The 15,660-nt window shown below is 38.7% G+C and overlaps 1 protein-coding gene across 3 annotated transcripts in view; it reads left to right on the top strand.

Annotated features, from left to right (window-relative positions):
- Positions 1–14,804, top strand: part of CA5B (carbonic anhydrase 5B) — a 52,449-nt gene extending 37,645 nt beyond the window's left edge. For all 3 annotated transcript variants that reach the window (XM_081125653.1, XM_081125654.1, XM_081125655.1), the window contains 5 exons: positions 3,851–3,969; positions 4,976–5,071; positions 5,594–5,656; positions 6,605–6,760; positions 12,136–14,804. In XM_081125653.1, coding sequence (XP_080981779.1) covers positions 3,851–3,969; positions 4,976–5,071; positions 5,594–5,656; positions 6,605–6,760; positions 12,136–12,330 — 629 coding nt within the window. In that variant the 3' untranslated portion in view covers positions 12,331–14,804. The remainder of the gene's footprint in view (positions 1–3,850; positions 3,970–4,975; positions 5,072–5,593; positions 5,657–6,604; positions 6,761–12,135) is intronic.
- Positions 14,805–15,660: the final 856 nt, after the last annotated feature.

Below are 15,660 nucleotides of genomic sequence, written 5' to 3'. Positions count from 1 at the left end.
CAATAGATTCAAGAATTTTCATCCACCCATTTGCATGGGAAATCTCATATGAAAAAACAAGCGACCAACATTTTCCTCATAGCAGCTCTCCAGATACCTCCAAACACAACAAACTGAATCATTTCTTAATCTTACCTCCCCTAGATGAGGCAGTCTCACACTCTTTTTAGAAAATGCAAGAAAAATTATAAAGAGGTTGCTAATTCTTCACTTGTTTTGTCAGGAAGGACCAAAATAGGTAACTCCTTTTCATTATGCTTTAATAATTATTTTCTTTAAGATACCATTAATCTTTAATAAGTACCTAACTCTCTCTCTCTTTTTCCACATTTCAGCGACTACATCCTATTTCCTACTTATTCTTCACTGCTCTTTCTCCATGCTGTTTCAAAATAATCAATAGCATTCAAAGAGGAAGAAAGAATGAATGAACATAAAAAATAAAGAAAAACAAAAGAAAGCAAAGACATCCTAGAAAGCAAGAAAGGCGAGAAGCAACTGATTCTAGAAAAGAAAGGATCTAATATCAATGTCTATAAATTTCCTCAAAAAAAGTAGAAAATGTGGCAATAGTGTGCTTTACGAAGAACTGAGGGTAAAGTGTGCAAGGGAAGCAGCTGGGGAAGGTATGTGACAAAAACAAAACATACCAAGCCTTATGGGATGCAGCAAAAGCAGTGCTTAGAGGGAAATTTATAGATGAAAATGCCTGTACTGGAGAAGAAATTTCTCAAATCAATAACCTAGCCTTCTACCTTAAGAAAGTAGAAAGAGAAGAGCATACTAAACCCAAAGCAAGCAGAAAGAAGGTAATAATAAGCAGAAATTCGTGAAATCAAAAGTTGTTTTTTTGGAAAGATCAACAAAATTGACAAATGTTTAGCTAGGTAGACCAAGGGGAAAAATAAGAGAAGATTCAAATTACTAAAATCAGGAATGAAAGAAGGGACATCACATCACGACCAGCTTACAGAAATTAAAAGAATAAGAGAAGGTATGTGAGCATCTCAGACCACTGCCCTCTGCTGGGTATTATTTTGTTATTTGGCTCCCCTGAATGGGACACAGTTATTTATTTTAATGAGTGCATATGAGGGGTGCAAAATATTGTAGGAAAGGGCAGTGAATTGTATCTGGGCTGAGTCCCATGGGTGATTCCTGTAAATTATCACCTCCTCTGAAATTACTCTCATCAGCAGTATCACCAGGCATTAAAGAGGAGAGATGAGTCCTACTGTTCTCTTAAGGATGCTTCCTGCCCTGTTTGGCTTTACTTACTTTATACTTTTAGGAGCATCACCAATGAATCTACCAAGAATGCTTTCACAAACATTTTAAGTTCTCCTACCCTATTTTTAGTCCTACATCTATGTTTTTTTTGGGGGGAAACATGTAATGATTTTTTGTAAATTTACTTAGTGGTGCAACCATCATTACAATCCTATTTTAGAGTGTTTCCATCATCCCCAAATGTTTCATGCCCATTCTCGCATTTTCTTTGTATGGGGCTTGTGAATTACTTTCCCTTCACCATCCCTTTCTCTGCTAGCTCCCTCACCTCTGCTTCAAAAGCAAAAGAAGGGAGTGACCATTCCATAAGCTGCCTACCGGACACTGTGCTAGGTGTTTTATATTTGTTAATCTATTTTTTACAAATTTAACCTCTTCTCGTCTTAGAGCACAGAAAGAACAAAATATCAACAACCTCAAATAAATAAGTATATAATTATTTGATATATCTTAATGACTGCTCTGCTTTCTAACTCACTATCTTTTGTCTCCCTCTTCTGCCCCGTTTCTTGCCAACTTTACTTGCCCCTCTCTCATCCATACATCTGCCCTGCCCAGTCCCACCCCTTTCCTTGCTCTTGCTGAGGTTACCAGTAATGTTTTAACTAACAAACCCAACGAACACTTTACAGTCTGTTTTTTTAGTTCTTAGTTTCATTGAGGATCTCCTAAATGTCAGGCACTGTGCCAGGTTCTCAGAATAGAAAGCGGAAGGGATGGTGTTGCCTTTAAGGAGTTTGCAGTGTGGTGGGGAAACAGAACTGGTGGGACCATCTAAAGGGGGCGACCGTTTCTCCTTTCCAGCCTATTGTTGCCAATGGGAGCGTGTCCCCAACATGGTCAGGGCATCTCATTTTCAAGTTAAGTTGGAAGTGGGGATTTTTATGTGAAAGCATCCAGATTTAAATGTTGGCAATGAATTTAAAAATGTCTTTAGTATTATGTGGGTGAATCCAAACACACCTGAAGACCAGTTCTGTCCCACTCCCTTGAAGCCACCCATTGGTGACATCTCCTCCCTGCCTGGCTCATCGTCTTTGGAGGAGACACACAGTAAGTGTCCAGGAAATGTTGCCAGCGTGTTTCTGGGGATAGGAGAGAAAACCTGGCCCTCTCCTCTGCCCTGGTCACATAACTTGGGACCAGAACTTCAATTGAATTCAACAGATTAAATTGAATATTTGCCAAAGTCATGCTTACAATATGGAGTTGGCATAGAAAAATAAGAATTGTGGGGAGGCATTTTATTTTTATATCAGTACACTTTAGTACCATCCTCTTATTAATTTAGTGAATCATGTGGTATTATTCTCTGCACCTCCCCTGAGCCCAAAGAAAAGTAGTCTTTGGTGTCTTTGCTCATCTCTTACAAAACTCTTTCTTTTTAAAAAGGAAGTTAGATAAAATATTTTCAAAAGCAAGTACAATACATAGCAGACCATTGTAAGACATATCCAGTGTATTTGGTCATTCACGTACATAAAATTCAATGAATGATGTGATAAACGCTAAAGATCATTAAGATAGATGAGGTGGATGGTTTTTGTGTTCTTGTATTGGTTTAACCATGGACAGACATTACCAGGGTCTGATAAGATGGAATAAATGAGGAACTAAGTTGCTTTAGCAAATACAAGCAAAAGAAAAAAATTAGCACCATCCAAAACCTGAGGAAGGGTGACTTAGAAAACTCACATACAAATATTTTACCTATACTATAATGTATTGATTTCACTCATTTTAGAAAACTTTAGTCTAAAAAGGTATTTATTATCCAACATGGTGAAGCTAGTGGTGAAGTGTATAGATGACTCACATTGTTTACTCTGTCCAAGGAGAGATGGGTGATAATTTTTAACTTGCAAATTTCCCATTCCATTTCAATGAAAGGGAAAGAAACTCTAGTATCTGCGAAAATGGAAAAGCAAAGTATCAGTGCATAAAAATTAAACAGAATGTCTTTTGTCCCCATATTTCAGTTTTATGAGATTGGGTTGGATAAATATGCTAAGAGAAATATGCATTTTACTGTACCCACAAAAATGGTCACAGTAAATGTAGAATATAAGAATGTCAAGAACTGGTCTTTAGCAATTGCATGTAGCTTGGAGTCTAGTTAAATCTCAGTGTCATTCAAAGTGCAGGTCTCCCCCTTAGACATGTACTAACTGTGGAAATCAAATTTATAAACACTTGTGTACAATACAGTGTGCTCCATTTTTTAAAAATCTTTATTGATTTCAGAGAGGGGAAGGGAGAGGGAGAAAGAGAGAGAAACATTAGTGATGAGAGAGTTGTTATTGATCGGCTGCCTCCTGCACACCCCACACCGGGGATCGAGCCCGCAACCCCGCAAGCCGGGCCTGTGCCCTGACCGGGAATCAAACCGTAATCTCCCGGATCCTCGCTTGGTGCTCAGCCACTGAGCCGCGGCCAACCAGGCTGCAGTGTGCTCCATTTAAGACAGTTCATATAGACGGTTCACCCATAGATTTGCCCTTTCCCCCATCTTCCACGGTGTGAAAAAGTGTCCCCTAAATTGTTGAATGTGCCATTTCAGTGATCAAGGGAGGACCCCTGGAACATAACTACCGATTGAAGCAGTTCCATTTTCACTGGGGGGCCATCGATGCCTGGGGCTCCGAGCATACCGTGGACAGCAAATGTTACCCGGCAGAGGTATGTTGAGAAGCTCGGGAATAGTGACAACTGTCAAGAAGCGGGGATAGTTCTGAGTTTCTAGTTCGAAGAAATTATCAGGAAAAATCAGGTGATTCCTCTAAATCTAAATAGTTCTCTCAGGGGCATATTAGATTATTCCCATTTATTACATGTGCCCTCATCTCAAATAATATAGTGGAAATGAACCTTAAGGTTCTAAAATGAAATTCATTCAGAATTCTAAGCTAAGTCAAATCATAGGCTAAAGTGAAAACCCAGGCAACAGTGCAGGGCCACCACATCCAATTAATCCAAGTGAGAGATGTTGGGAACCTAAATGAAGGCTGCAGCAATAGACATAAAGAAAAAGAGCGTTTCAAACTTAACCAGCGTTTCTAAAATAAGAACAATAGGACTTGAGGCGGGGTCCTCTTTAGGAGAGGACAGGAAAGGAAGGTAACCATGACCCTGACGGGCTCACTTGGGAGGCTGGGTAATGAAGCGCTCAGGAATGATGGTGAGGAATGATTTGTCGTGAAATATAGGCAGCCCGTAAGCACCTAGAATTTCTTCTCACTACTTTCCCCCTAATTTAGTTTTCTGTTACCTTAAAAAGAAACACATTTAACTGGTTCTCCCTCAAAGAAATGTGTCTTCAACTCCTGTCTAATTCGAATAGGGAGAATCTATTTCTCTCAAGATAAACATCTCTCCTTTATATGCAAATAGATTTGGGATATAAGAGTTTCATGCAAATCAGGGCAGAAATGGATGAATATTATTCACTCTGCTATATATATTTTCTTTTATTTTTCTCCCCAAATAAATGTCTCTATTCCAAAGTAATATTAATTTCTGCAGCTGCATACATTTCTTCTCGTTCTTTACGTCCATCTTGCATGCTTTTCCCAGTGGCTTTATTTTGGGTTAGGAAACAGGTTAAAATATCATATTGAATAAGGCTGTCTATTTCTGAGTGATCCTATGTGGTCTTGTGTGAAACCATCTTTTAATGGTGTTTCAGCTGCACCTGGTGCATTGGAATGCAGTCAAATTTGAAAACTTTGAAGATGCAGCACTAGAAGAAAATGGTTTGGCTGTGATAGGAGTATTTTTAAAGGTAAATAAAAAGTTGCAAACTTTAATTGATGTCTAGCATTCTAGGATGAAAACATGGAACACTGCAATACTAAGTTCTAAGAATATTGGGATAAAAAGAAACTCGTTAAAATACAAGATTATTATGAATATATTTTAAATGGTGTAAAAATACATGGTTCAGTAGAGTAGTCACAAGCCCCAGGTGGCAACTGAGCACTTGAAATGTTACTTTGACTGTGAAACAATTTTTAATTTTAATGAACTTAAATTTCAATTTAAGAACTAGTTAAATGGAGGGGCACCTTTTCCTGCAGGCACGCCGACCGTCAGCAAACAGACTGCTCATTTGTTCTGTGTCTAATTTAATTCAGTGATGTTTATAACGTTCTAAATTACCAGTTTAAGTGTAGTTTAAGTAGTGTGGTTGATTTTTTTTTTTTTTATGTAATCACCAGGTGGTTAATTTTAATTCACATTCTATTACAGTTTCAAAAGTGAGATGTCAATTGTTTTTAATATTTTCTCATTGTTTCTTCTTTAGCTGGGTAAAAATCATAAAGAACTACAGAAATTGGTGGATATATTGCCATCAATTAAGCATAAGGTAATTTTTTTTTCCCAAAAGCACTTGAAATATATTTTATGTTTCAGTCTCAGAGTGGAAATACTAACAAGGCCCTTTGAATTGGGAAATGTAATTAATCTCAGTGTAATTCAGGTTCTCTTTGAAAGTCCCCTAGACGACAACTTGGCATTTATGATGCTTATATGCTGAGTGCACCTCTGGCCCTGTGACACCTTTCAGGGGACAGAAGGGATTTCATTGGTGGGCATTAGCCACTCTGGTTTTGCTGCCATGCCACTGAGCACACGAGGACTCAGGAACATAATGGGGTCCCCTCCTCTTCCTTCTCAATCCTTGTGGAAACACTCAGAGCAGCCTTCTTGACTCTAGCTATCCTCTCTCAGGCAGGAAGTAGAGAAAAGTTGAACAGAAACTTGGCTTGTCCACCTTTAAAGAACAATTACCCATATCCTTCAGGAGGGATACCTTTGTCCAGCCCCAAGATCAGTTGTTCAATATTCAGAACCCACTGCCTGGAAATCCATAAATTCTCCCTCTCCCTCCCTTTCCATCTCCCCCTTTTTCCTTCCCTCTTCTCTTGCTCCCTTTTGAGTCCAGGTTCCTGGCTCCTCCTAATTTGCATTGCATTTTAGAAACAAGGATGCTATTGTCTCTTGAAAAAGGAAGCGTCCTTATTTATGCATCAGCCACCATCTAATGCCTCCCAAGAGTTCACCTGCTGGAAATGCACTAGAAAGGAGGGAGAAAATGGGTTCTGCTGTGTTCCCTCTAAAGAGTGTCAGAAATACACAGTTAATTGCAGGAAAGGCATGGTTGTGATTCAGTCCTAAGGTGCCCAGAGGGCCTAAGGAGCTCCTCTGGACCACTGCTGGTCCCCAGACACTCCTAGAATCGTTGCCTTGTCATCCCATTCCTGCGTGGTTGTCACCATGAAATGATAGCTCAGTGACCTCTTCTCTTGGCCAGGACACCCTAGTGGAATTTGGGTCATTTGACCCTTCCTGCCTGATGCCCACCTGCCCGGACTACTGGACGTACTCGGGATCCCTGACTACCCCTCCACTCTCCGAGTCTGTCACTTGGATCATTAAGAAGCAGCCTGTAGAGGTTGATCATGATCAGGTATGTTCTTTCCATGTTTCTGTATAAAGAAATTCTACTCTGCCCCTTCAAAACAAGGCTGGGCTCAAACTTTGGGATCAGTTTGTAACATCTTATAATGCTTTTACATTTTTTTAAAATATGCTAACTTCTTGTATAATTTAGATATGAATTAGGACGTGCTTCAAATTACTCAGAAAGAGAAGTTAAAACTTAGGAAACATAAGCTTTATACTCCCATATTTGACAATTACATGTGTTTTATGCATTGTGTATTTTATATATGAATATGATTGTCTATTTATTTAACCAAGACCCTTTTAAAGGGAGGAATGAAAGCTAGAAATGGATGTACTTGAAACCTTCTTAAATTTTTATTTTTTTAAAAATATATCTTTATTGATTTCAGAGAGAGGAAAGGAGAGGGAGAGAGAGAGATAGAAACATGAATGATGAGAGAGTCATTGATCAAACCGCAACCTGGGCATGTGCCCTGACCGGGAATCAAACCCTGATCGCCTGGATCCCAGGTCAACGCTCAACTGCTGAGCCACGCTCGGCCGGGCGAAACCTTCTTAAATTTTTTTAAAAATTTTGTTTAAAATATTACAGATGTCCCTTTTTCTCCCCAATGACCCATTCCACCCTATCCCATCCCCCTCCCCAGTTCCTCTCCCCACCATTGTCTGTTTCCCTGGGTTGTGCATATATGCATATAATTCTTAATTTTCTTACGGTAATTTTGCTCTGGAATCTCAGGATAAAGACATTATCCAATAATGTCTGTCTAGAAATTTTATTTTAAGTCAGTTCTGAGTTTAGAATTTATTTTTTCCTTAGAAGTGAAGTTTAAGTGGTGCTTATTATGTCAATACACAAAATCTTGTGTAATTCATAATATAAGTAAACTACAGTAATACTTGCTTATGCTTGCTTTATGGGACTTTGATTAATTACAAAGCATTTTTGTTATTGGTGAGGAGCTCTCCTTGTCCCCACCAGTTGCTGGTGGGCTTCTTGCAGTATCACAAGAAAAAGAATTTTCTGAGATTCCCATGGAAGAATGAGATATAGTAGAAGGTTTTATTGCTGTGGAATTACACCCCTGAATTTCCAAGGTCCCATTTCTCTTAGTCCCATCATAGAAGCTGTGGCTTCAACAGAGCTAGAATTAAAGCCGTTGCCCTGAGTTCCTGTTCCATGTTGGAGCAGTGTCCAGTCAATCATCAGGATAGCTTAGTTTGTATTCTCAGCTGAAGTCCATTACTCCATTGCATGTGGGGTCCACAGCCATGCAGCTATGGAGGGAACATGGGTGAATGCAAGAGAGTTGCACAAGAGCCAAGAGCACAAGCTCCTTTGTCTAAGGGATTATGTATCCCCCAAATTTTGTGGGCTTGCAGTGGCCTTGCCCGCTCTAGCCAACAATCTCTAGTTGTGATTGAAGTTGGGGTGACTGACAGGCATCTTCCCAACGTCACCCCAACTTCACTGCACATGTGTCCATTCTCCCCTGTGTCCAGTCCCTTCCCCTAGTAATCTGCAGGGGATGGGCTGGTGATTCCCTGGGGAGTGTGAAGTTGCAGTTTCCTGGTAAAGCTTCCCAAATGACATGCCTATGATGTCTGGCCTCCCTTTTGCTCCTTTCCTATTATTAATAACTACCTAATTACAACAATATCATTTTCATAAGAACAGAAGTTTCCAAAATCTTTTTTTATGAAGACAGGATAACTGATAACAATACATATAAAAAATTGGGCCAAAGAAAAGGAAACTACAGACTGATATCTCTGAAGAATATTTTTTTAAAAAAGCTAAAATAACATATTAGAAGCAGAATATTGCAGTACAGTAGAAGAAATGTATACTTTGTGCACGTAGCATTTATTTCAGTAATGTAAGGATGGTTTATTAAGAATGATATTAATATAATTAATCATAGTAATGAATCTAAATAGAAAAATCATTTAATCACTTCCATAGATTCTTTAAGAGCACTGGCAAAATTCATCATTCATTTTTTAAAATTTTCAATAAAATAGGTATGGAGACTTCCCCCACTTGATAACAGATTGATCTCAGTTCTAAAGGAAATAGTTACCATATTAATCTTTATATTTAATTATATTCTAGTAGTAGTCCATATAATTAGACCTGAAAAGAAAAAAAATAGAGAAACAATAGAAAAACCACTACAAAAATAATATAATTCAGTAATTAATGAAGTATAATATTAATTTATAGAAAACAATACATTTGACATATATAAATCACAATCAGTTAAAAGATATAATGATATAAAGATATAAGGGAAGAATAAACAGTACTTATAATGAAAATAAAAATATAAAATACCTTGGCATAAGTTTAACAGGAAAAGTTACAAGAAAAAAGATGAATGAATAAAATTCATACCATGTAATTGAATAGAAAGACATCATAAAGACATCTTCAAAAAAAAAAAAAGACATCTTCGATGTCAATTCTCCTTTAGTGTTATTCTCCATGAATTGTTTATTCCCAATACATTTAATGTAGTGCCAATAAATATACCAATAGGATTTTTAAATGGAGATGCTACTCTTTACCTCATGGGGAACACCAAACAAGAATAAATAGCCAGGGAAAATTCTAAAAGAGAAAATGAGGGATGATTAGATCAACAAAGTTATAAAGCCTCAATGATTTGTGTGGTACTGACACACAAAGAGATCAATCAAGGGAAGAAAATAGTAAGCTCAGAAATATGTCCAAATACATCTGAGAATGTAGTTTATGAGAAAGGTAGCATGTCGGCTGAGTGCGGGGGGGGGGGGGGGGGGGGGGGGGGGAGATGAGGTTGTTCAGTAAATGCTGTTGGGAAACAATTAAGCAGTTATTTAAGGCAAAAGAGGTGGGATCCACCATCCAAACCTTATACAACAATATACTCCAGATACATTAAATGTTAAAAATATCACCATAAAACTACTAGGCTAAGCATAGGAAAATCTTTACATATAGCTGTAAGGGAGGAAAAATAATTTCCAAACTCTACCCTTTTAGGTTTTTGGCTAAAACCTGCTCTCCCCCACCCCCATAAAAGACTTAAAGATTAATAGGAGAAAAACAAACAGAAGTTTAATAACATGGATCACTCCTGTGTACATGCAAGAGACCCAGGAAAACTAAATAACTGCCTGAAATGGCCCAAGCCTCCACCTTGAATACCATCCCCAGCTAAAGACAGATGTTGGAGGGGGGTCAGTTATGGGAGGTGACCGGGAAAAGAAGAAAACCAAGGGTAAGGTTGTCGTGCAGATCCAAGTCCATGCCTTCTCCACTGGTAAGAGTTTCTAGAGATTTAGTCACCTCCTCTTCCTGGTATAGATGGGGAGACACCCTTACAAATGGAGATTCCCTTATAAATGTAAATGTCTCTTACAAGAGGGTGACAGAGCTTCTATGTGCCTTCAGTTTCATAAAAATAATCAGCTCAGCCTGGCCGGGCGTGGCTCAGCAGTTGAGCATCTACCTAGGATCCAGGAGATGGCAGTTCAATCCCGGTCAGTCGGGGGCGTGCAGGAGGCAGCCGATCCATGACGATTCTCTCATCTCTTATCATTGATGTTTCTATCTCTCTCTGTCCCTCTCCCTTCTACTCTCTGAAATCAATGAAGATATATTAAAAATAAATAAATAAAATAATAGCTCAACATAATCCTTATGCTAAAAGCATATTTTGGGGTCACAAATTCTGCTCACCTTTATCTCCAAATGGAGGAAGCTTTTCTAACTATATATTATAACCAGAAGTCATAAAGAAAGCAACTAGCAAATTAGACCATATATATTTTTTTACTTCTGTGTGATGAAACCCACTGTAAACAAATGGAAAAATATAGATCTTTATTGCCCCCTAAGCCTGGGCTTGGCGGCCTGTACATTTAATCTGCTACTATCCTTCATATTTAAAAATTGACATAACACTGAAAAATAAATAAATAAAATAAAGTGTCCCATATGGAGGACTTGGGAAATAAAATTTCAACAGGGAAAATTCAGTACAAAAAAAATGGTAGAGCTGTCATCTATAATCCTAGTCGCCTGTAATCTAACCACTCAGTGTTAATCATTGTTTGGCTAAATCCTTCTGGTTTCTTATCTGTTTAAATATAGGAGTTTTTTCAACAAAATGGAATCATTCTGTATAAACCATTTTGCTGCTCTTTTCATTCGGTGATGTGTGGAACATTTTGTAGATAATAAACATTATCTTCAATATCATTTTTAAAGGGGGGTGTACCAGTCCAATTTATAGATCTAATGTAACTTATTGGCATTTGGGCTATTTCTAACCTTTGAAATTTGTCAAGTAAAAATAAACCTTAGTTACTTGGACACATTCATAATCAATGAGGGTAATTTATAAGTACAGTAAGTGTTTGGTGCTTTCCTCTGGTCCCAGGCCTGCCTCTGCAGCTCTACTTGGTCTGAAGCCTTTGATTCAGACAAATCGTCACGGGCTTGCCTACTGTGCCGCAGGCGGTCCTCCTCCAGGCTGTAGTGCACCTGACTGAATAATGAGAAACCTCGTGAACAGGTTCTCCTGCTGGAAGTCGAGTACAGTTGCTCAGAAAGCCGAGGTGCTACCGATGGACTCTATTGTCACATTAATGAACCCTTAGTTTGGGGTTGCTCCTTTTGTACTGAGCTGCTATGTCTAATACATTGGCCACTAGCCCCGTGTGGCCATTTAAATTGAAATAATAACATTAAAATGAAAATTAAAGCGTCACTTCTTATTCGCACCGGCCTCGGTTCAGGCGCTCAGTAGCTGTGCCTGCCTCGGCTACCCTAATGAACTGCAGAGGACCGTGCCATCATTTCGGAAAGTCCTTGTCAGTGTCAGCAGGGGGCAGTGCACTGCCTGTTAAGATACCACATGCGCCAACTTGCCGACATTCTCCAGGTGCGGTAAGCAATTAAGAATATATTGCATTAACAATTCAGTTAAAATTTGAAAAAAGAAAACATGTTTGGCACTGTCACTGTATGCACCAGCCGTTTCATTTTTCACTGTGTGGGCTGCTGTTTTGCCCACTTCAAGATGAGGTTCCTGGAATCAAAGATGAAGTAGCTTGTTCTTGGCAAATGGCTACTATGTGGGGGACAGGGCCTTTGACCCCTCAGTCCTCGGGTCCCAAGGTCACGGTGGTCTCCGCACGTCCTGCTGCTCCCCCCCCCCCCACGTCTTCCCTGTCCAGTGGGGAAGCCATTCCCACCCAGAAGGAAGCGCTCCTGTGCCCAGTGTCGGAGGGCTGTGTCAGAGTTGCAAAAACAAGAGGAATTTATCCACGCAGTCAAGCTGGTTTTCCATTGAAATTACTTATGCTTCCTGTTTCTATTTCTAGCTTGAGCAGTTTCGGACCCTGCTTTTCACTTCTGCGGGGGAGAAAGAAAAAAGAATGGTGGACAACTTCCGCCCCCTGCAGCCCCTCATGAACCGCACCGTGCGCTCCTCCTTCCGTCACGATTACGTCCTCAACATACGAGCGAACCGCAAGCCGCCCGCCGGCCAGGCGAGCCCCCACGGCGCCCATCTCTAGGTGGTGTTTTGCTTTAATACATAATAGGTTTGTAAACTTACTAACTGAGAGGATCCGAAACACCTGCACCTAATACTAATTATAGCTGTGCATTTCCTGTCATGGCCGCGCTCCTTCAGTCTCATTGATGATGGCGAGAGACACAAGTTTCTCTCAGAGCAACCTGCTGGTTATTCGAACGTCTTTTTATGTCTGACATTTTTGAGCTGTCTTTCTATGTTTATCAGTTAGTGGTCATATAGAGTAATAAGTAGGGATGATAAAGTATTTAACCACTGGTAAGAGGCACAGACCCCGAGCATCCAGAATGCAGGCCTTTCAGAAACAGCCACAGGGCCCAGACTGGTACTTTCTGGCTGGAAATTGACCCTGATTTTAGGTATATTTTATTTCAAAATGTGGATGAGTTTTCCTTTATAAGGCCTTCTCAGTGAGCATGTTTGCCCTGATCTTTAGTTATCTCACTAGTGCTTGCTTACTTACTATCAGTTTATGATACAGAAAAAATATTTTGTAATCCTAGGCAAACAAGGATTTACTGATATCTGGAAATCCTTTTGCTTTTCTGAAGATCAGATATTTTACTTAAAGGCTTAATCATTTAGAAAGCATATGCAGTGTAGAACATTTTAAAGAAAATGTTTTAAGTGCCTAGAACTTAGAATTCTTTCATGATATATTTACAGAAGTATTTTTTCAAATGACTAGTAATATAACAGTCTATAGTTTATAGTATTATTTTGCATTATTTGTACACTGTTTCATAGACTATGATAGTATTTTCCACAATGACAGAACTATCTTGGCTTCCCTTTAAAACTGTCTGAACTTTATTTCCTTAACTGAGGTTCCACGCAAGGGAGGCGATCAAATAAATCTCCCAATTTATACAGTGGCTTAGAAAACTTTTGCTACAGTAATAGGGAGAGAAACTTGTCAGGCAGACTAAAACGTAGATAATTCTACATATTCCACAGAATCTATGCCATTGTTGCCCTTGCTTCTAAATATCTTGGAATGTCTCTAATTGCCAATAAGCCTGTGTTCAGACTCAATATTGCATTAACTAGTAGTATTTCTTTCATTAATATGCTAGTCATCAGGTCTGCAAGGTAGAGTTGGATAAATATACTTAACACTACTGAACTGAACACTGAAAACGGTAAGATGGTAAGGTCTATGCTATGTATATTTTACCACAATTAAAAATAAACAATAATTCAGTAGGAAGAAAAGATAGAGTTGGAGTTGTATGTGTAAGTTTAGGGGGATATATCTTCCCTAAAGAAAGTTGGAAGCGGGGATGAAGGCATTTGCTTCTAGGGTGCATGCCTTTTCTGGGAAAGGGAAGGAAGTATACCCTAAGAAATTAATAAAATTCTTAAAAAGATAAATGTGGGGGGGAAAGTTTATGTTAACTTAATTGACCTGTTTCAAACCATAGTTATCTTTAAAAGCATAAACACATAAGATATGCATTATTCCTCTCACACAGGCTTCCCTCCTAGGCCTCCTGCAAACTCTTAATGCAAAATTCTATTGCGGAGAGTCTTCCAAATTGGAATGAGAAGCAATGTACAGAATGCCCGCTTACCCTTATATTTTAGAGGTACAGAAGATGTACAGTTGACCCTTGAACAACAGGGTTAGAAATGTACGGGTCCACTTATACATGGATTTTTTTCAATAAATATGTGAAGTACTGTAAATGTGTTTTCTCTTCCTATGATTTCCTTAACCTTTTCTCTAGCTTACTTTATTGTAAGAATACAGTATATAATATAGAAAATATATATTATTCAATGGTTTATGTTATCAGCTAGGCTTCTTTCTAGTCAAGAGTAGTCTATTAGTAAAGTTTTGGGGGAGTCAAAAGTTATACACAGATTTTTGACTGCAAGGATGTAGGTGCCCCAACCCCCACATTATTGAAGGGTTAACTGTACAGGGTGGGGCAAAAGTAGGTTTACACTTGTTTGTATGGAAAATAATACAATAATTAATAAATAAAAATACAAGAATAAACTTAGTGTTTTGCACACTCACAACTGTAAACCTACTTTTGCCCCACCCTGTATTTATAGGGTGTTTCTCAGTTTGCCACTCCTGATTTACTTACACCTCATGTTCTAGTGTAAATATTAACAGCACCCTCTTTCACTCTCAACCATGTTCTGATTTGCATAATAAATTCTTGGTCACTTTCCCTGCAGAGGTTGTGGAAACTGCCTTGGGGGCGTGGTTTCATGCATGCCTTAGTCATCCGCCCCCAAAGGGATAATAGAGATTCCCTGGCTACTGATACAGCCTAGAAGGAAACATTTTATGTCTTTTATGCCTCCAAAAGTATTTTACTTGTACCTTCCTAGACCTGAAGGGGATGAGATCTGTCAAAGGGCTTGAGAAGGAATTTTGTATTTAAATTGCTGTTCATCTTCATTAAATAATGCTAGATTAATAAAACCATATCTATATAATATTAATATTTGTTGAATGACTTTTTCTTCCTACTAGTTGTTTTGAGTATGGGAGATTTCTGTAAATTTAGTGAGACATCCTTTAACATGTAGATTAGAAAGTGACTGGAAAACACATAAGGAAGTTGCTAGAGAAGTAGGAATGGGAAGAACCTCAGCTCACCTCTTTCTGTGAAACTGGGGCATGATCTGCTGACATCACCAATAGGACAGGCTGCCAGCCCCTTCCTCCTTTTCCAGGGCTACATGGGTTAGGGTAATGTTGGTTATACTAAAACCAGGCATCCACCTCAAAAAAGTTTAGCAAGATGTCTTTCTGGGGGCCACATTCTTTGGCATGATATTAGCAAAAATACAGTATAGTAATCACTTTAGGTATTTTTCTTTGTCATTAGAAGAATCAACATTATTTACTTGACATTTATTCTACTTAATGTTTTATTGTCTTTTTAATATAACTTTGTTGGTTAAGTTCTTTCATGTAAAGTGTTATTGATCAAAATGGATATATACTTCATTTAAGTGAATAAGGTCTAATTTTACCATGGAATTAGTACATATAAACAATACTGGCTACTTTACAGATGAATAGAAATTCTTGTATTTATGGAATGTTTGTGTCCCCACCCCCCCAAGGTTCATATGTTGAAATCCCAGCCCCCAAAGTGATGGTATTAGGAGGTAGAATTGGAGGTGATTGTGTCATGAGGGTGGAACCCTCATGATGGGGTTAGTGCCCTTATAAAGGAGACCCCAGAGAGCTTCCTCACTTCTTCCACCATGTGAGAACACAGTGAGAAGATGCCTCTCAATGAATCAGTAAGGAGGCACTTAGCAGGCATGGAATCTGTTG

This window comes from Miniopterus schreibersii (genome assembly GCF_964146895.1).
Source record: "Miniopterus schreibersii genome assembly, chromosome: X".
NCBI lineage: Eukaryota > Metazoa > Chordata > Mammalia > Chiroptera > Miniopteridae > Miniopterus > Miniopterus schreibersii.
Note: the sequence above shows the minus strand (reverse complement) of the source record. Positions and strands in the feature narration are given on the sequence as shown.